The sequence below is a fragment of the Lissotriton vulgaris genome, chromosome 5, assembly GCF_964263255.1.
Source record: "Lissotriton vulgaris chromosome 5, aLisVul1.2, whole genome shotgun sequence".
Taxonomy (NCBI): Eukaryota; Metazoa; Chordata; class Amphibia; order Caudata; family Salamandridae; genus Lissotriton; species Lissotriton vulgaris.
The window spans coordinates 1,716,285,913-1,716,306,041 of NC_141693.1; the positions used below are offsets into that span (position 1 = coordinate 1,716,285,913).

General features: G+C 45.7%; 1 protein-coding gene across 1 annotated transcript in view; it reads left to right on the forward strand.

Annotated features, from left to right (window-relative positions):
- Positions 1-20,129, forward strand: part of ITGA2B (integrin subunit alpha 2b) — a 320,876-nt gene that overhangs the window by 138,182 nt on the left and 162,565 nt on the right. Inside the window, exons 9-11 of the mRNA XM_086923897.1 lie at positions 7,564-7,607; positions 10,083-10,142; positions 14,057-14,109. Of these exons, the coding sequence (XP_086780023.1) occupies positions 7,564-7,607; positions 10,083-10,142; positions 14,057-14,109 (157 nt within the window). The remainder of the gene's footprint in view (positions 1-7,563; positions 7,608-10,082; positions 10,143-14,056; positions 14,110-20,129) is intronic.

Here is a 20,129-nt window from a genome sequence, read left to right on the forward strand (position 1 = left end):
ACCACGTTTTAGGGCATCTCCTTGCCACATACACTGCCTTTTCTCTGAACATACTCAAATCCATGTCCCTCTTCCAGGCTGCCACTGTCGGTGCCTGTGAAGAGCATGCTTTAATATGTGATCAAGATGTTTGGTATAGCGTCCGGAAGGGTGCCTGTGAATGCGCTATGGTTTGGCAGTGATTTGTCTATTAGTAAGAATCTACTGAAGAAAGAAGATGTGCATCACACTAAAAGGACCTGTCTGTCAGATCTAGCTCTTCAAACTTTTGGTTTTTAGTGATTTTTCTGTACTGGCTTTTCCCTGGCGGTTTTGTGTATGCATTTTGTAGCATAATAAGACTTCTTCATTGAATTCCGGTACAGTGTCATCTCCATCAGCCAAGCAATCAGGGTTTTTGAAGCGTGGTACTCACCCATCAGGGTCTCAAAGCGAATGGAGGGGGGGGTTTGAGCAGCTCCGTAGATCATTCGAAAAGCCAGGTCTTGAGGTCCTTTCTGAATTGGTGCCATGTCAGGCTTCGTCTGATGCGGTGGTAGAGTTCGTTCCAGGTCTTGGTCATGAGGTAGGAGAAGGATCTGCCCCCTGCTCTGGCCTTGTGGATATGGGGGACCGTGGCTAGGGCTAGATCGGCAGAGCAGAGGTTTCTCTTGGGGGTGTGGAAGGAGATCCGTTCATTGAGGTATTGGGTCCGGTGTTATGGAGGGCTTTGTAGGTGTGTATCAGTAATTTGAAGGTTATTCTTTTTTAGACAGGGAGACAGTGGAGGTCTCTGAGGCATTGGGTGATGTGGTCATGTTGCGAGATGTTGAGAATAAGTCTGGCTGCGGCGTTCTGGATGGTCTGGAGTTTGTCGAGGTGTATTTTGTTGATTCCGGCATAAAGGCCGTTTCCGTAGTCCAGTCTACTGGTGATGAGTGCGCGGATGACGGTCTTCCTGGTGTTGGGGGGATCCATTTGAAGGTCTTGCGCAGTATGGGGAGTGTTTTGAAGCAAGTGGAGGACACAGCTTTGACCTGACGGTTCATGGTTTGTGAAGAGTCAAGTATGATGCCAGGGTTGCGAGCATCTTTTTTTTTAAAGAAGAGCTGATTCAATATCAAGTCTTCTGCATTGAATGTATGTTGATTAGCAAGCAGTTTAAGTGGGAGGGCTGCTGAGAGGGGGAGGAGGAAAGGTAGGTAGGGGTGATGGTCAAGAAAAACTTTACTCGAGGTTAGGATCAGGGCCGTTTCTGCCATTAGGCAGGACTAGGCAGCCGCCTAGGACGGCAAAAGGTGGTGGGCAGCAAAAAACATGCAGGCAGCAGCAGGACCACGAGCCAGCAGTGCACCACGAGCCTCGGAGCCTGCAAACTGTACATCTGATTCCAGGGCTTGTTCTGCTAGAGCGGACTTGCGTGTGGATGTGACCACAGGTGAGTAAGAAGTTAGAACATCATCATTCAGGCCTGCTGCATGTGACTGCGAACATGCAAAATATTTGTAATGAGTCCTTACTTGTAATTTTAAAAGAGGCCTGTGAGTGAGTCTATGAACTCATCTCGGTCCTCACTGCCCCAGAGACGGGCGCACAACTGTGAGGGATATTGATGTTGGCGTGGGTTTCATTTGTTTGTTGCAGCAGCAGGCCCTAACCCTGATTATACTTTTTAAAACAAAAGCCAGGAATGGAAACATGGAGGCAATAAGGCGAAGCTGCTCCTAGCTAGCACTAAAGACGTGCGTGGAGGCATCCGAAAAAAATAAAAAGAAGATAGCGAGCCTCTGAGCCACAAGCTTTGGCAAAGCCAATAGAACTGATGTTAATGTGCAAAATATTTAAACTGTATGCGTGCAAAATATTTAAACTGTATGTGTGAGTGCCTGTGCTTCATGCAATGCCAGACCTATTCGTTTAGCCAATGCTATTATATTTTAGATTCCTGGGCTGTGTGGATAGAAGTTTTTGAAAATATGTGTGTGTATGACTCATGCACATTTCCTGACAAAAAGAGCAAAGAAGCCTGATGCACAGAAAAAAAAACGATTTTCTTTCTGTATGCAATGCACACATAAAATGAAAAAAATAATGTGCAAGAATTCCCTGTGCTTTTGAGATGTACAATAATCCGTCCTGCATCGCAATGGAAGCAGGAGTGATGCATTAAACATCCAGTAGCAAGAGGTAGGAGAGGGAAATTCTCCTCCGGGCTACTCTGTGGATATTTTGTAGACTTGGCTACAATAGGTCTTTCCGAAGCTGCTGCGTTTAGCCAGGCCCAATAAATAAAATAAGGTAGACATGGAGATATTGAACCAATAGGGCTTAGAGAGTAGTGATTGGTGCAAAGGGTGGGCAGAAAGGTATCCCTGGAGATCTCACATGATTCGACCTTCTACCAGAGCTGGGAAGGGTTCGCTCTGGCTGGTTCATTTACAATGATGCTGAGAGAGGAAATGTATGTAGTAGTGTCTGTTGCCTATACAGTGTTCTCCAGGTACATGGAATAATTCCTCTAGCCTGGATGACGGGGGCGATGGAGATCGTAGTAAAAGGGAGAAGGCGGCATTTTTCAATTTTCGCGTAGGGCGGCAAAACACCTAGAAACGGCCCTGGTTAGGATGAGAAGTGCGATGATGGAGGGAGATGTGTGAGATAGGTGATAGATTCTATGAGATCATAGAGGTGGCAGCACCCTCATTAGCAGTCACTCTTTCCTTCTCAAGAAGGATGAGCAGAGACTAGCTTGGTCGGATAAGGTGCGGGAAGGTGGTGGTGGCAATTAGTGTGTGGGAAAGTAAAGAGCAGTGTATTAGATATAGTAGTTGGAGACAGTAAACATACAATCATGCTCAAACTGTTGAGGCAAATGAGGTAGTTGAGAGCAAGGCAGCATGAATGCCTCGTTTGATCCTTTTGTGACATTGATGCTAAGTGTGTGTCTTATGGTAGGTAGAAGAAGGTTAGTAGGTGCCTAGCACCCAAAAGGCTGTGGCTTTTCTTAGCTTGAGATTGAGAGGTGGTAGGAAAGTGGCAGAAATGACAGTACGTAGACGTTTACCAAGTCTAGGATCAAATGTTAATAAAGGAGAGGTAGGGTTGTCTGCACAGACAGTGAGTAATGATATACTGGAGTGGGTGAGGAGAGGAGGATATATCAAATGTTACTATGTACACTTGAAGAAAGTAAAGAGCTCAGGCTGAGAGGTGGATTCGAAGAGCATGAAAGAAGATTTAAATGGATTGTTTACCACAAGAGAGGACAGATTAGAAGAGATTATAAAATGAAGGAGAAGTGTTAGCTGAAAGGAGGAGAGGCAATAGAGAAGGAGAGGTAAGAAAGTGCATGAGGGTAGGTGCTGTCAGGGAAAGTGGCAAAGTAGATGGAGTATAAGTATTGAGCAGGTTTGAAGTACAGGAGCCACCAGGAGGTAGATCTGACGTTTTAAGATACATGGTACTTCGGTTAGAGGAAAGGGTAGAATGATATGGTAAACTATGGGAAGAAAGAGATTTGTAACCAAGGATGGGGGAGCTGGTTCAGAGACGTAGGTAATGTGGATAAGAAAACAGCGGAAAAGGTGGTGGATATAGCCAAGCAATGCAAGGACCTTTGTGTCTACAGTACTGCCATCAGTGTTGTCCACTTGAGGGCTGGCTGTATGGCATCCCCTCCGTGGGGCTGGTATGGTGACACAAGGTCCCTGAAAAAGTACATTTGCCCAGCCAGTCTAGTGAATTATGCTTTGTTGAAGCTAGAAGAATGGTAATAGTTGGATAATTCAATTGATGAATTAAGTAGTGTCCTCACTGAAAGCGAACACTGTAGTTATTATACTTCTCACTCCAAGGAGTTAGCCTTATGTCCCTTGGAGCTGAATGTGTGGTAGCTGGATAGGAAAAAAGAGCCTCTTCACTCCCACCATGTGGAACATCCATAAAGCATAGGAAAGGTTTCTCAATGTGTTATAATTGTCACCACTGGCTAGTGGGGGGAGGGCCTTTAGAGTTTGACTGAATGGGATTGCCGCTGTAAGTCAGCAGTGCTCCCACAACTTTCCTGCTGGGTCTGGTGGCTCAGTATACTAATGCATCCACTGTAGGGGCCTACATTTGACTTCAGAGTCACCGGTTGAAATCCTGCTGGGTCTACTTACCCTTTTATCCTTCTGAGGTTGATAAAATGAGTATCATTGCATTGGATAACAATAAATGTCTGTTATTCTGCGCAAAGATTCCCTTCATGGTGAACGTGCGCTTTACAAATATACATGTTATGTTATGTTATATGATGCTAACTCGCAGTTCCCTCACACTCTCTCCCCATTCCCAGGGCGACTGCCCATTGCTGCCAATTCCCAATGGGAATTCCCATTCCTGCCAATCCCCACTATGTGTCCCTATACACGGCAATGCCCATGTGAGTGCCTATTCATGCTAATCCCCAGTAGGAGTGCTCTTCTCGTCTAGACACGTCCCAATTAAGCAGCACCCAGCTTGGCATCCCACAGTGGTCAGCACACACTCTGTGTCAGAGTATGTGGTATCCTCTGGATTCCACTCTTGCTCGCCTAATGTTGCTCAACAGTACTTTCCAAACAGCTAGACCGCCATAAACCTGCATCCGGTTTTGAGCACAAGCAGGCTGATGACAGTTTGGCAGCGACACACAAACATGGCATGGCAGCATTGATGGCATGGTAGTGCTTGTCCCTGCAGGTGTTTCCCACACAGCTGTTTCCAGTTGGTACAAATGCATCTCCTGTGTAGCCCGGGAAATATCAGGCAAGAGTTCACAGAGTCAGTCCCATGATGGAGCTGGATTGGTGCCTTCTGCTCTTCTTTAACAATACTTACAGACTTTGTTCTGATTCTTTCATTACTTTCTAAGTCAATGACACCCCTGTTCTTCGTTCCTTGTCCTCCTTGTGCCCTTCTCTTCAGGAACCATTTCCAGATGCCTCACTGCTGTCAGTTCTTGAAAGGATTCTCATTCAATCTATCTCGACCCTTCTTTCCTGAGCCGTGCCATCATCATTGTTACGTCTCGACCTTTCTACTCTCCCAACACTGTTGTTGACCATGACTCCTGCTTCCAGCTGTAGAAGCTCTGAAAAATCAATCTATCATCTCCCTCCACGCCATGAAAGCCCTATCTACCATATTGCCTACTACCCATCCTGCTATTTAAACTTCTCCAGTCTGTTTTCATCTTTTCTGCTTGACTATGATGCAAGGCCTCCTTAAAGTTGACATTCTACACATCTAATCTCACTCCATTTGAGTCTTGTGTTTAAATGTATACGTTGCCCAATGCCTCCTATCAGCCGTAGTTGATAACACTTCATGACCACTCCGCCTATTTGTTTCTTCCATCAAACTCTGCTTTTGCATCCTTTTTCCCTACTCACAATGCTCGTAGGCCTTCTCGCTGCTGGCTCGCAAGCTTTGAAACTGCCTTTCTACATTTGTTGGTCCTTTCCCTTCCCTATCATCCTTGTGTATTGTCCTAAACAACAACACTTTGCGAGAGCACACGGTAATGGCCGGCTACTACCTTCAGCAACTCTACCACTTCGAGTTGAATTTGTTTTCAGTAACTACATTTCTTTCATACGTTGTGCATTGTCCTATGTAGGAGCCATAGTCACAAGCACTTGACAAATGAATACTAATGAAATTGTAAAGTACAATCATGAAAGAAATAATGTACAGCCAACCGCGAATATTCCTTTCCACTCTCACCTCTTTTAATCCCAATACTGTCATTGGGGTTAGAGGTGTAGAAAGACAGTAGTAATATCACCTATAGGAAATAACTTTAGTTCTGTATAACGGGCCGAGTGGGAGTTCGGTCGTAAAATATTTAATATTTGGATCATTTGAATTGGACATTTTTAGATTCAAATTAATGAAAGATTTTTTGGAGAACTCAATTTTAAGCAAGACGTTTTGTGTTTAGATGTTTGATTTTTTTTTCAAATGATTTTTATTAACTTTTGTGGCAATAAAAAACTTTCCAATACATCAATGGCTGTTGGAGGTGGTATGACAGTGCAGTCATGCCAATAGAATGTATACAATAGTGTGCGAATATACGGATTGAGGGCATGGGGTCACACATAACTGACGCAGTATGAGACCGGCGGGTGGTACTCGGGGGAAAGGAGGGGGGTTGTGTTTAGATGTTTGATTAGTCCTCTGTGAGTCAATTATCTAATAACCAGAGATTGGTGCATAGAGCACACAAGTTAGTCAGAGTAAACAAGGAACATCGCAGATCGCAAGCTCATAACAGCTCAGGGATTGTAGTGTCCTAAAGTTTTGCATTTTTTAAGTATTTATGACTTAAAAAAGAGAATCTATATGCATGTTTCCACTAATAATACTTGACGAAATCTGTGGTTCACTTCTCTATATCCCTATTTTTAATATTATTCCCTTTTCGTGACTCTGTAACCACTATCTTGTACCCTCAATAGTCTCGGTGTCAATTCACTCATGAACAGGATGACACATATTGCATGAAAGGGATTAAGGGATAATCCACAGGTCCACCCAACTACTTACTGAAATCATCAAAAAGGTCTGTTTCATGATTCATGTTTTTTGTGGCTCAATGTCCTCGGGAGCACTATGTTCCAGTCAAGTAACAACAGTGTACATCCTGAGAGTTGAATTGTTGTTCACCTCAATTGAATAAATTGGGCTAAAGTCCTATATTAAATTGTTTTATTAAGGAAATGTTGGACTGGACTATGGCGCACCTCATGACATGAAGTTGCCTGTAACCCAAAACTGGGCCAATTCCAACAATGTTATACTGTGCGGCCAGAGGCCACCTACTCTCTGAAGTGAACTCAGCTTGCACATGAGGAGCTTAGGAGGATGGAGTAGACACCTGTGAGAAGGGACAGCTGTAGGACTTAAGGGAGTAACGGTAACCTTCCAATAATTGAGGATGGACCCATTCTCATCGAATCTGCATGGAAACACCAGTAGCGATGAGACTGGTTGGCCTGGCACAGTCACAGTTAGAGAAGGCAATGAAGAGGAAGAGGAACAGATGTGAAACGGAGTGAGAGCTTGGTTAAAGGTCAGGCTAAGGGTAAAGGAAAGCATCAAGGTTAGGGCGTAGATCAAGGTAAGGATCAGTTTAGGGTCTGAGTAACATTTAGAGAGAAGAGTAGGGTTATTTTGGGCTGTGGGAACACTTCGAGTTATTAGAATTTAGGCTTGGATCAAAGATCTATGGTTAATGATAGACATAGTCTTTAAGATCTTTCCTAAAACATTTTATAAAGATAAGTCACAAATGTATTGCACAAGAGGAAGTGAGGCTTCTGTTAAGATACATAAAGTTTTTGCCTTGGAAATGGTATTCAATGAAGAAGATTGTCTGCTATTGTGTCTTTCTGAAATGTACTGAAATTTAAATGGCATATTCCTGCATCTAGGGGACTTTAGCAGGCATGAGGGTCTTGAGAAAATGTGTGGCTTTGCAGAAAGGGTGGTGCCATTTTGTTTGCATGAGGGGAGGTTAAAAACTGAAAGATGAAGCTGTTTGTTTATGTGTTACAGAGTATGTTATTGGTGTGCCCAACTACGGTGAAACCCTAGGATCGGTGAGTATGAGATGTATTCTTATGTTATTAGACTAGCTTGGGGAATCTGTTGCATTTCTGGGCCCAAGATAGAAAAGAACCCTTATATGTGTGTGTGTTGGAGTGTCCTTGTATATTGTGCAGAGTCTCTTTCTGTGGCTAAGTGAGTGGCAGTGATCGTATGATGGTTTGAGAACATACGGGAATGTTCCATTTCTAATTTGTGTCCTTGGAATGTCCTTCTTCTGGGCTGGTGTCAGTGATTGTATGTCTCTATGAATGTGGGAGATATCCTTTTCCATTTGTAAGTCCATCAAATTTGTTCTGCTTGCCCTGATGGTATTCAGCTATGTTTTGTGCATAGTTGTCATTAGAGTCTCTTTTTATCATCTTTGTAGTAGGTGGAGTCTCTTCTGTTCGAGCCAGTGGCTGTGTCTGTGTTCACATGAGTTTGTGGTGTTATTCTTTCTTATCTTTGTTTTCCAGAATCTCTTCAGTCTGATCTGATGAGAGTAATAGCATTTTTGTATATGTACTCGTGGCCCCTTGGCAGCAATCAGTGTGCTCATAATATTTCTCTCATATTTTCCTGTAATGGGCTTGGGCCTCATGCATACAAGGCATGCCCCCAACCCTCAAATCATGTTTTCCATTACATAACCTTCCATCTAAAGTATTTTAACAATATTATGTAAATTGAAAATGCCACTCCTCACATTTTGTGTGCTTAACTTGTGGTCTTCCAGGCCAGATGGCTCGCACCAAGCAGTGACTGCCTTGTAAGAACAGATGTGCAGGTACAATCCATTGATATCGTTGAACTGAGTTCAGAACAATCTTTGTTATGTTATGTTAGGAGGTTCTTGTAGAGCGCACTATCACCGTAGGTTTCCTGGCGCTGATTGGGATACTGAAAGTGGCAGATTAGAGTTTATCCAGATTGGGGGAAAAGCCAGGTTTTAAGGGACTTACGGAAAAGGATGAGTGATGTGACAGATTTGAGAGAAAGGGGAAGAGAGTTCCAGAATGTGGGGGCAAGATATGAGAAACTTCGGCCTCCCATCCTCCTAAGCTTAAAGGGTGGGATGACCAGGAGGTGAAGATGAGAGGATCTGAGAGTGCGAGGGGGGCAGTACGGAGTGATAAGAGATTTCAGAAAACTAGGAGAAGGGCCAGTGAGGGACTTGAATACTAGGCAGCCGGTCTTAAAGGCTGCCCTGAGATTGATAGGGAGCCAATGCAGTTTAGCAAGAAGGGGCTTGGCCGACTGCCATTTAGGGGTCCTAAATACAAGTCGCGCCGCTTGGTTCTGCACGACCTGTAGCCTGTAGAGCAAGGTTTTTGGCAGGCCATGATATAGAGAATTGGAAAAGTCCAAACGGGAAAGGACTAAGGCCAGAGTGACTTGAAGTAGGACTGCGGGGGACAGGAGGTAGGCAACCTTCCTGATCCTGCGGAGCTGGTACATGCAGGAGGAGACCACTGCCCCCACCTGGGCCTTGAGGGAGAGTTCGGAGTCAATGATGACACCCAAGCTCTTCACGGATGTCACAGGGACAGGGGGAGGGCCGAGTCCAGAAGGCCAAAAGTGTGGACCCCAATAGATGGAGCTCCTGCCAGGAAGAAGGAGCTCTGTCTTTCCTTTCAGGCTGTACTCCATTGATGATCTCAATGGAAAGCTAAATAATATGTCAGGACTGAACCTTGAATTGTCCATAATTTGGATATGAGCTTCAAACTAAAAAGCTGCAAGTTTCACAACACAAATGGCAAAATAACTGGAGAAGAGGCCGCTGACGCCCAGTCTCATTTCTGACACACACACACACATGAACTGTTATAAGCATGCTAATTTGTTTGTGTTTGGCAATCACCTTGGAGGTATTATGTCTGCATGTGTGTTGGGGTATCCTTTTTTATCTGTGTAGTCTACTGTTTCTTCTGTTTGCCCTGGTGATAGTCATGGTTTGTGTATATGTGAGGGTATTCAGGTCTCTTTCCTATTTGTAAAACACAATAGTGGTGTGCCACATGAATTACAGTATGAATACATTTTCCATGTACAATTTTAAAATGTATGAAATTCTTCTTTTTATTATTTTTTGTGCTTTTGTTTTGTATTATTGTAATCTTGTATAAAAATATATGTCGCCAATGTTTAGAACAGAAACAGCCAACGCGTTTCGTCCACAGCAATGAACTTCTTCAGGGCTGTAAAGGAAATATATAAAGGAAGATAAGTAAATGTCTATCCTATCTGTGTTTTGGTATGTACTTTCAATCTGAGCTGGTTACAGTGATGGTAGGCATCTGTTGTCTATCAGGTCATGGTGAGTTACCTTTCAGCTTGTTGATAGGGTACCATGTTTGTGGTGCAGGGAGAGAGCTGCGATGGTCTCTTACTGATCTCTTGGTTTTTAATGGCTTATATGTGTAGGATGGAGAAAATGGCCTGGTCTACATGATTTAAGCATGATGGTTTTATTCTCCTGACAGGTGGAAATCTACAGAAAAAAAGACTTGGACCAGCCTCTCTACCGTGTCAAAGGAGAACAGGTAGATAACCTTCCTCTGTTGGGATGTTTGTGTTGTGTTTAGGAACTAACCCTGCTTCCCCTGTATGTGTAATATTGCTCCCTATGAGATGATTTAACATATCAAGTGCAATTGGACCTTCCCAAAACACTAGAGATGACTTATTAATTAACAGCAGAACTGGAGATCAAGGAGTCTGGGGCAGAGGAATGATAACTTTTGACTAACATTGCGTAATTCACTTGCCTAGTCAGCTGATCTTTGGCATCCAACTTTTGTGAACATCTGTACAGGGGAAAACGTTAGGATGTGTTCCCATTTATGTCTCATAGGAAATTTTGCTTGGACCTACAGTTAAACCCACTGAAAAGATTTACACCAAACTTGGCATAAAAGGAGAACTTTACTCAGAAAGTGTAGTTTTGAAATTTCGGTGTAAATCTGTCCAGTAGGGATTGAGATATTAGCATTTGATAAAGTTTCTGGGTGGACTTAAAAGGGTTAACTATTGCGTATATCTTGTCAATTGAAAATCTATTTATTGATATGCTTATAACATTTGCAAAAAGAGCAATTGATGGACAGAATGCAGAACAATGTCATACATTCACCCCAGTACAGAGATCTGGGCCTAAATCCATTGTTTTTTTGCCCACCATGCCATTCCAGTTTGGACCCAGCAATATGCAAATCAGCCTTGACCATGCGTCCAATGGGAACAGTCCAGTCCTCCCTGAACTGGAAACAAGCATCCTAGGACCGGTTTCGGGGTTTCACCCCTCTTCAGCCAGGATAGCTTAACTCCAGTAGTATGGAGAGCACGGGACCCACGTCTGGGCATACCCGTTCCACTCGGAGTGACAAATGCAAAAAGAACAATTGATGGACAGAATGGAGAACAGGGTCAAGACTAATTTGCATATGGCTGAATCCACACTGGGGTGGTGTGGTGAGCAAAAGAATGATGGATTAAACCCAGATCCTTGTGACTGGGGGTGAAGCTTTGCATTGTCCAGCATTCCGTCCATCAATTGTTTCTTATGCCTATAACATTGCCACATTGACTAATATGCATGCTTTGTACGTTTAGAGTACTATTTTTCAATTTGGGTATTTCAATAAAGGTTGACCCCCAGCTAAAAGGCGAGGCAAAAAGTGTTCATTTGCTAATACATTTGCCACTTGTGATGAATATGCGCACAAATTGGCAAAACTAGGAATGTTTTGTATTCTACTGTAGTGTCAAATTTTGTGCATCCAATGGGGAGTGGGTGGAGGGGGGTGTAACATTAGTGAAATGTGCGGCAAAAATATTTTTGATTCACTAATATCTTTGGTACTTTTAGAGGTATCTGCATGACATTTCGCAGAGACAATACATTTAACCATCATTTACGATTTGTATGCTTGTTTAGATGCACCAAGGAGGGGCCAGTTAAAAAGGGGCGGGGGAGTGTTTAATTGCTAATAACATGATTGACACTGTGTGACGCATCTGCACAAAATTTGGCAGATGTTTGGAAGGCTTGATTTTTCATTGTAAAGTTTTGTGCCACTTCGTCAAGGGGGGCAGAATTAAGGGGAGGGGCAATAACATTTTAAAATTCTCATAACTTTAGCAGTGTTAGATGAATCTAAAGGTGTTTCGGATTTTGTGTGGATTCAATGATGGAGTTGTGGAGTTAAAGAGGGATAGTCAAAACATTTTTGATTTACTAATAAAATTGGCACCGTTTAATAGATCTGCACGAAATTTGCCAGCGACATGGCTTGTTTAGCCTACTCTTGAACAGTTTCATATTTCAAATCGGGTGCTAATATATTCAGCACCTTTTGATGAAGCCACACTATATTTGGCAGACGTTTAATTGAAAATTGATTATCTTTGAACAGATCCGTTGGGGGCAAAGATAAATGGACGAGCAAATAAAGTGTATTCACTCACAACTTTGCATGACATTTGGTAGCTAGCAAATGAAGCCCATTGCAAAGTCAGGTGAGCCCTGCAACCAACGGCTGAAGGTGGCTGTGTGCAAGGCCTGGCCGAAGGCTATGCAGAGCACAGAATGGGTACATGACATGTTAAGGCAATATACCTTAAAAAGAACACCCTTGAAATTCACTGAAAATACGACACAGGAAAAGGTCACTTATATTTCACTGAATACAGCACTGAAAAAAACCCTGAAATTCACTAGTTATGATGTATAGCGTAAAATGTCCTCAATGATGAGATACCAAAGAGTGAGACCTCTCAAAAGCCAAGGGGACAGGGTCACAACAAAGAAAAGAATAACAATAACATTTCCCTGGGCATGTTAAGAAGTGACATCAATTGAAACTTTGCAAAAAGACAATTCTACCACTGAATATATGAAACTACATTATTTATTAAATTATTATCACATATTACTTACAAATTATGTACACACAGAGATGTAGAGGTCATGAGCCACAAATAAAGATACTCCCTTAAATATAAAAAAAATGCTTGCAAGAAATATGACCACAGACTACCTCACCACTGTGTAAAGAAGTGCTGCTGTTGCTGACCTCGCCGATGTGACTAGAAGAGTGCCGGCAGAGGTCCTTCCCACCGTGATCAAGAAGTGCCACCACAGCAGTCCTCGCCGCTGTGATCAAGAAGCGCTCACGAGGCTGTCCATCGTGCAGCTCGGACCCCCGTACAGCTGGTTTGGCCCACCTACAATGCATCAGTATTTGAACAACAAGAAGTTTAGAAGTCGAGAGAGACCTGCCCAATATCTGTTGGGCCCCTGCTACTCAATATGTGTTCATGCTGGAGGACCTCGGTTGGCGGCCCCACTGTTGTTGCTCGCCGCAGCGTACCTGGACTGACAGAGGCTGATACCGTGAAGGGTGTATCTCCTCCCTTAAGTGGTAGTGAGTGAAAACGCAAGTTCTGAGTTTGTGTACACCCGCACTCGCCATCACTACCACTATGAGACAAGCGCTTAACCTCTTCCGTGCTCATGACGAGTTCAGCTCGTCATGAGTCACGGTGTCGCTGTGCTCACGACGAGCTGAGCTCGTAATGACACGCGCTGTGCTCACACGCAGGGATAATTCCCCCGCTGTGCTGAGGGTTCTTTGAAAACGGGCGTGGTCATGACGAGCTGAGCTCGTCATGAGCACAGCGCCACTGTTCTGAGCTCGTCACGAGCATCGTAGCGCTGTGCGCGTCCCCGCTCCCCCCCGCACAGCGGGGGAATTAGCCCTGCGGGGAAGGGGTTAAGGGGTTGCACTTAAGTTGGCTCCGTTTGCAGAGCCAGAGTAGGATGGACACGTGATATCAGAGGCAAATGACCCCAGTCCCCACAACTGAGGTCCACTACCCCCTTGCATGCACGTGATCCCTAGATGAGGTCTGACAAAGTGAGGCACTAATTCATAGTTATCAACAATATCCAGCCGGATACCTATCAAAACTTCTGATATGTTTTGTTCTTGAGATATCTGAATGAAAAAGGGGTGGCACTGGTATCGCTTTGTGATCTTAATATTTAGTTTAGGTTTTAGACGTGTTTGCTTCAATTCATATTTTAGTTTTAGGTTTTGTCTTGTATGTTGTTGTTTTTTGTGTAATTTGTATGTTTTTGAGGTTGATGTGCTTTATTATTTTTTTCGTTAATTGATTGCAGCCTGGATATTATACTTGGAATTTACAGTCTCTGGGATTCATGTTAGCTTGCTTACGACTTCTAATTCAATGTTTTGGAGCGATATCTGACATTGCTTGTTTGTTCTGATCCACCATGGTTTTCCTGGGTGATTTGTGTAATAGAAATGAGCTCAAACAGCAAAGTCATGAGGTGAAAACAAAATTCATCTGTGAAGTACTTCTTAAAATGTTTCGATGTTTTTTCTTTTGATGATATTACAATTTTATGTGCTTGTGTCCTGTATTCTTGCAGGTGGCATCATATTTTGGTCATGCTGTGGCTGTGGCTGACATGAACAAAGACGGGTAAGCACTGTGTAATTCACCCATAAGGGTGAGAGGTGATCCTGCAATCAACTAGTGATTCATAAAATTAGGTGAAGAGGGAAAAGGATAGGGTCTGAATAAATGAAGTCTAAGTAGAGGTGAATAGTATGGATGAGGGGTGGTGACCGGGTAAATATTAGGGCAATTTGAGCAGAAATAAGGACGATATAGATTAAAGGGTACATGGGGGATCCAAAACACTATAAATGCCATGGTATTTCTTTCTTTGAGTAGGTCCGTGGTTGCCAGGAAAAGAGAGTAAGTAACATGCACCACAGCCATTATCTGCCATTTGCACAGCATGGCATCGTGGCAGTCTCCCACTATATGGGTGACTTACACAAGCCTTGATAGGTATTAAGAGAGTTTAGCTCTGCCTGTAGTGGTGTTGCCACCTCTGTGATTCGCGATGTATGCTCCCTGAACTGAAACTGGCCATGCAGGAAAGTTACAAGTTCTCTGTCTTGAGTGGAGTTTAGTGGTCATCACAAATCAATACTCACTATCCAGTAAGTGTGTACTAATTCACAAATTATTTATAACAACATTGCAAACTTTGCAGTGTGCAACTCATGAGTCAGTACAATGGAACTCTGCTGCGATTATCTTATATATTGGTAGCAAAAGTCCTACTCTGCAGCTATTTTGAATCTTCTGCCCAAACTCGAAGAAAAAAGTGAATGCTAAATTTCAAGTTCCTACAACTGCAAGCAGCCAACTTCAGGGCTCTGTTGGCATTATAATTAGCATATAACCAGCATGTGTAACAGATCTGAGAAGTTTGAGTCAAGACTTGGATACATAGAGCAGTTAGCTATCACTAATTTCTGAGTAATTAAGACAGTACTTAACCAAGCAGACAATATTCTGAACAAACTAGAGGACTTAGAACATTGTCAATGTAAGTCTTATCGCTGTATCATTGAAACCAGGGAAGAAGCAAATGAAAGATATGTGAAAACGTTTGTAGTCAATCAACCCTCTTGTGTATTTCTGAATTGGTAATGATGGGATTTTACTAGGAAATTTAAAGAGCCCATAAAGTTCCCATCAAATCTCCATTCTGGTGATTCAAGGTTACGACCTATATTGACCTATGTGATTATTTTTATGTTACATTTATTCCGTCACAAGGATTAATAGCCCCATCGTATCTCGTGAAGTTCCCAAGATCAGACTTTATTAAATCAATTATGAAATGGAACAGCAATTGATAGAGCCCTCCAAGCAGTGCTGCAATGCCTCTGCTTTTCACTCTGCTGTTGTCATGTTCTTTTGTTCGCTTTTGGCTGACATTTAACATTTGCGAAATGTTTAAATTGTTTTAATTTTTTTATTTTTAGGATTTTTTTAAACTCTTTTATTGAGGGTTTTTGTTACAGTTTGGTACAATGTAGGAATCTTTGGGGGGCGTGGCCTGGACGCATGGCGGGCTAGTTGCTGATCTGTGTAGCTCCGGCCCCAAAACAACATAATCCTGCTTCTATCCTGGTGGAGTATAGCTCACCTTACTCGACGGAGGGGTCGGAACACCCCCGGTCCTGAGGAGCTGTGCAGAGTACGGTTCCGCCTTCGGGGAAACCGGGAAATTGACTTGGTCTCCCTGGGAGCGGCGGCAACTCCCCTTCATGTAAAATGGCCGCGAATGTCTGCCGCCCAGCCCCCGAACGCCTGCCATGACCTTCCTTGCGGACCTAGGAAGATTTAATCGCGGCCAGCACTGGATGAGGAGCACTTAGAGGATTACGCACGGAGGTGTGGTGCGGCAAGGACAGGGCTGCTGTATCCTGGGAGAGCGCCCGGAGCCGTGTACCACGTGACCTCGGGGCTTCGGAAGGGTCGCGATAGGCCCACCTGAACTGGACATATTTTGGTGAGCGCTAAGACCAACAAGACGCGACCCGCGAGTGCGGGCTCTAAAGCGGTGCAGCCAGAGAAGCCATGGGGGGCCCACACATCGGGAAGCCTGAGCCTTGCCCCTTGAGACATTGGGAGGGGGGGAGGCCCTGCTGGAAAGGCTTATGCTGCGGGGTGGTTGGAGGCCCGATATTTGCCGGGTGAAGTGAGGAGCCTTGTCATCCAGAGGGGTGGGGAGGTGAAAACTCACAGACCCAAGAGAGCCTAGGACAATGGAGGGGCCGACCCGGGCTTGCTCGGATTGCGTCCCCACCTGGGGGACCCAATGAAGCGAAGCGATCTCAGTCCGTGCCAGCAAGCGGCTGGGTGAAGAAGCTTGGATCCCCACTGGCCGGCGTACTCCTAAAGGGGGGCAGTCCCAAACACACCATTAACTCCCAGGACAGGCCCGGTTGAGGACTGGAGTGACCACCTAATGTACTCAGTAGGGAGCCCAGGGGTCCACGGCCGGACTGCGACACGTGCGACGGCCCCTGGTGGCCCTGGTGCCTGGAGTGGAGAGCCCTGGGGACAATTTACCTCGCTAATACCCAGCTGACGGACTGACCAAGGTGCAGCGCGGAACCCACACCCCTCCAGAACCCAAGACGCCACGTGACAGGGGTTTCATTCTTGGCCTGGGATGGAAGAGTGATGGGCCCTGGAAACAACCTTGACGAACCTGTACTGGCTATGGGGAAAGACAGGCCTCTGAGAGGAGCACAAACGAATAAGATTATGCAATATACAGTGCCGGGTCCAACGACGGCGGAGCGTACCAGACCGAGCCCTGAGCGGGGACCGCCGCTGGGATCGGCGGCCCTGGATAAGGCTGACATCCTAGAGGCCATCCGAGACTCACTGAAATCCAAAATGGATGGTATGGCCATGGACATTAATCACCTACGCCTGGACCTTCGGGTCACTAATACGGAGGGGGACATGGCCTCCTTACGAATGGAGGTCCAGCACTTGCAGGTGACGGTGTCTGCACTCAAGGAGCACACCTTTCAGCTTGAAGATAGGGCGCAGGATGCAGAGGGGCGCTCGGGGAGAAACAACCTCTGTTTTTTGGGCTTTCCAGACCGGGCGGAGGGGCCGGCAGCGGACCTATTCCTGGAGGAGTTGCTCCGTACCGCCCTCCAGGGTCTCCGACTTTCTTAGATGTTTGTGGGGGAGGAAGCCCACCACTCCCTTGACCCCCCCCAAAACCAGGGTCCCCTCTTTGGGGAGATTGCCTGCAGCAGTAGCGGGGCCAGTTTTTTGCGACGTCTTACTCTGGGTTTGCCAGGGGGACACTTATATGGGTTGCGCCTGAAGTCCCCTTTAAGGTTTTAAAATGTAGTCCTGACTCCGAAGGGAGATATGTGGTGGTGGTGGAAGAGACGCTGGACGTCTATGCTCCAAACGCCAACGACGGGGACTTCTTGGCTAGGGTCCTGGGGATATTGGATCTGACGACGGACATGGAACTCATTGTAGCGGGAGACTTTAATTGAGCCTTAGATGGGGAATGGGATAGACATCCCCCAAATGTGGATGCTAAACCCAAGACGCGGGAAGCCCTGCGCCAGATGATTAGCAACTATCACTTACTAGATGTATGGCGGCATCACAACCCTGATAGTCGGGTTTACTCCTGTTATACTCCGGCAGCTAATACATACAGCAGGCTGGACTACTGTTTCATACAGGAAACGGTGGCCGGGCGGATTCTGGAGACGCAGTACCTGACAAGATATCTGTCCGATCACTCCCCCTTGCTCGTGGCCTATTCTCTGGGCCACCTGCGCGCCAAAATACTGTTGTGGAGACTTAACACTGAGGCTTTGACAGACCCAGTTTATAAAGAGGCGATCACGGCAGGGTTGGAAGGTTATTTTGAGGTAAATTGGAACACTGCGAGCTCCAGGGAGTTTGAATGGGACGCAATAAAAGTGGTGTTGAGGAGGATATGTATGTCCACAGAGGTGGGGGTGCGCAGAGTGTTAGAACGGGACCTAAAACAGCAGGAGGAACGCTTAAAGACCCTAGAGACAGGCCTTCCCACAGATCCGGGGGGGGGAGCCAAATGGACGGAGCAGCGACAAAAGATTGGGGAGCTAAGGGAGTCATTGGGCAAGTACAATAGGACCATGAGCAGGCGTCGGTGGTGCACTGAGGGTGACGAAGCCGGGCGCTTACTGGCGCATTTGATTAGGGTTGAGTCACAACCTTTCCTGATATTAGCCCTACAGGCCGATGGGGGTCGACTGGTTTACACCCAGCATGAAATTAATACAGTATTCGCCACACATCTCCAAAGCATATATTCTGATCCCGAGTCCAATGTCGCCCGCAGGCTTTGGAAGCCTAGCTTACTGAGATGGGGCTACCTTGCCTGGACCCGGATAGTCAGAAATCCCTTGGGGAGCCTTTCAGGGGGTAGGAGGTGAGAGCGACGATCGCTCATCTGAAAACAGCTAAGTCCCCTGGAATGGATGGCATGGCGGCGGAGTTGTACAAAGAGTTTGGGGGAGTCCTGGTCTCTAAGCTCCTGGACATTGTTATGGAGGCCGGTTATTACCTGCCTCCATGCGTGAAGCGCTGATAGTGATGATCCCTAAGCCGGGGAAGGACCCCTTACTACCCGCCTCTTATAGGCCAATCTCAATGCTTAATGTCGACCTTAAGATTATTAGTCAAGTCCTGGCCAATAGACTACTCCCTTATCTTAAGCAACTGGTCTATGACGACCAGTCCGGTTTTATTCCAGGACGGAACGCGCTGCGGAATATCCACCGTCTTGCCCATGTTATGCATTCACTAGAGGGCAGAGCTGAACAGAATACTCTGGTATTCCACGATATCGAACAGACGTTCGACTCGCTCAGGTGGGAATATCTGTGGTGGGTGCACCTAAAAATGGGGATTGGTGAAGGGTTTGTGAATTGGGTGAGACTTCTCCACACTCATCCGGTGGCGAGGTTCCGCACAGTATCCGGTCAGGTCGGAGGCTGAGAGGGGCAGGGTTCCACTACCGGAGAAGGAGCTTCCGTAGGTGGTAGCTACGTTGCGCTACCTCGGAATCTGGATCAGTAGGGACAAAGAAGTCAACACAATATGGGAAGGATACTTAGGGGTCTTCGCGGCAGTATTGACCTATGGAACACACTCAGGCTCTCATTGATGGGGAAGAATGCCCTGATTAAAATGGTGGTGTTGCCTCGCTGTCTCTTCACCATGCAGGGTTCCTTCTTTGAACTCCCACACTAGGTCTTTCGGGGCCTTGATGCCATGCTGGTTCAACTTTTGTGGAATGGTAAATGTTGTCGGGTGAGCCTAGAGGTAATGAAGCGAACTTGGGGTAGAGGCGGTTTAGAAATCCCTGACCTTGAACTTTATTATTTTTCATCCCAATTACAGCACGCAGTGGCCTGGCTCGATACGGACCCATCGTGGGAACGGTCGCTCCTGGCAGACACATATGGGGATCGACAGCTGGGTGCGCTTCTTTGGCATACGAAAGGGCGGCAGGTCCAGTGCCCTCCACTGGGCAGACTACTGGCTGCCATCTGGACCAGGATGGTTAAGCGACTTATAAGGGTACGACTGTTTGCCCCGGAAGCAGACTATTGGCTAATGCCGCCTTTCGCGCTCTTTGACCCGGTCATGTCTACCGACAAATGGAAGGCGGGAGGCTGTCTTATGTTGGTGAACCTTTATCCTGAACAACGGTTTATAGCATACCAAGAAGCAGTGGACTCTTTCAAGCTGGGACCAGGGCAATTCCTGCAATATGCCAAACTAGCGGCATTGGCACGACATCTATGGCCTACAGTCCCGGAAGCCCCAGAGCACACACACATACACTCTGGTCATGATAATAGCTATGGCGGGAGGGCGGAAACTGGTCACTCATCTGTACAGGGCGTTGCGGGATGACAGAAAATGTGCACCTCTCAAAATAAAAGACATATGGCGGGAGGTGAGCCCTCAGGAGATCACACAACGAGACTGGGAAAAAATTCATGGGGGTGCACATAAATTGGCGGTTTCCAAAAGATTTAAGCAGATACAATACAACATGATCCACATGACTTACCTCTCACCCAAGCACCTCC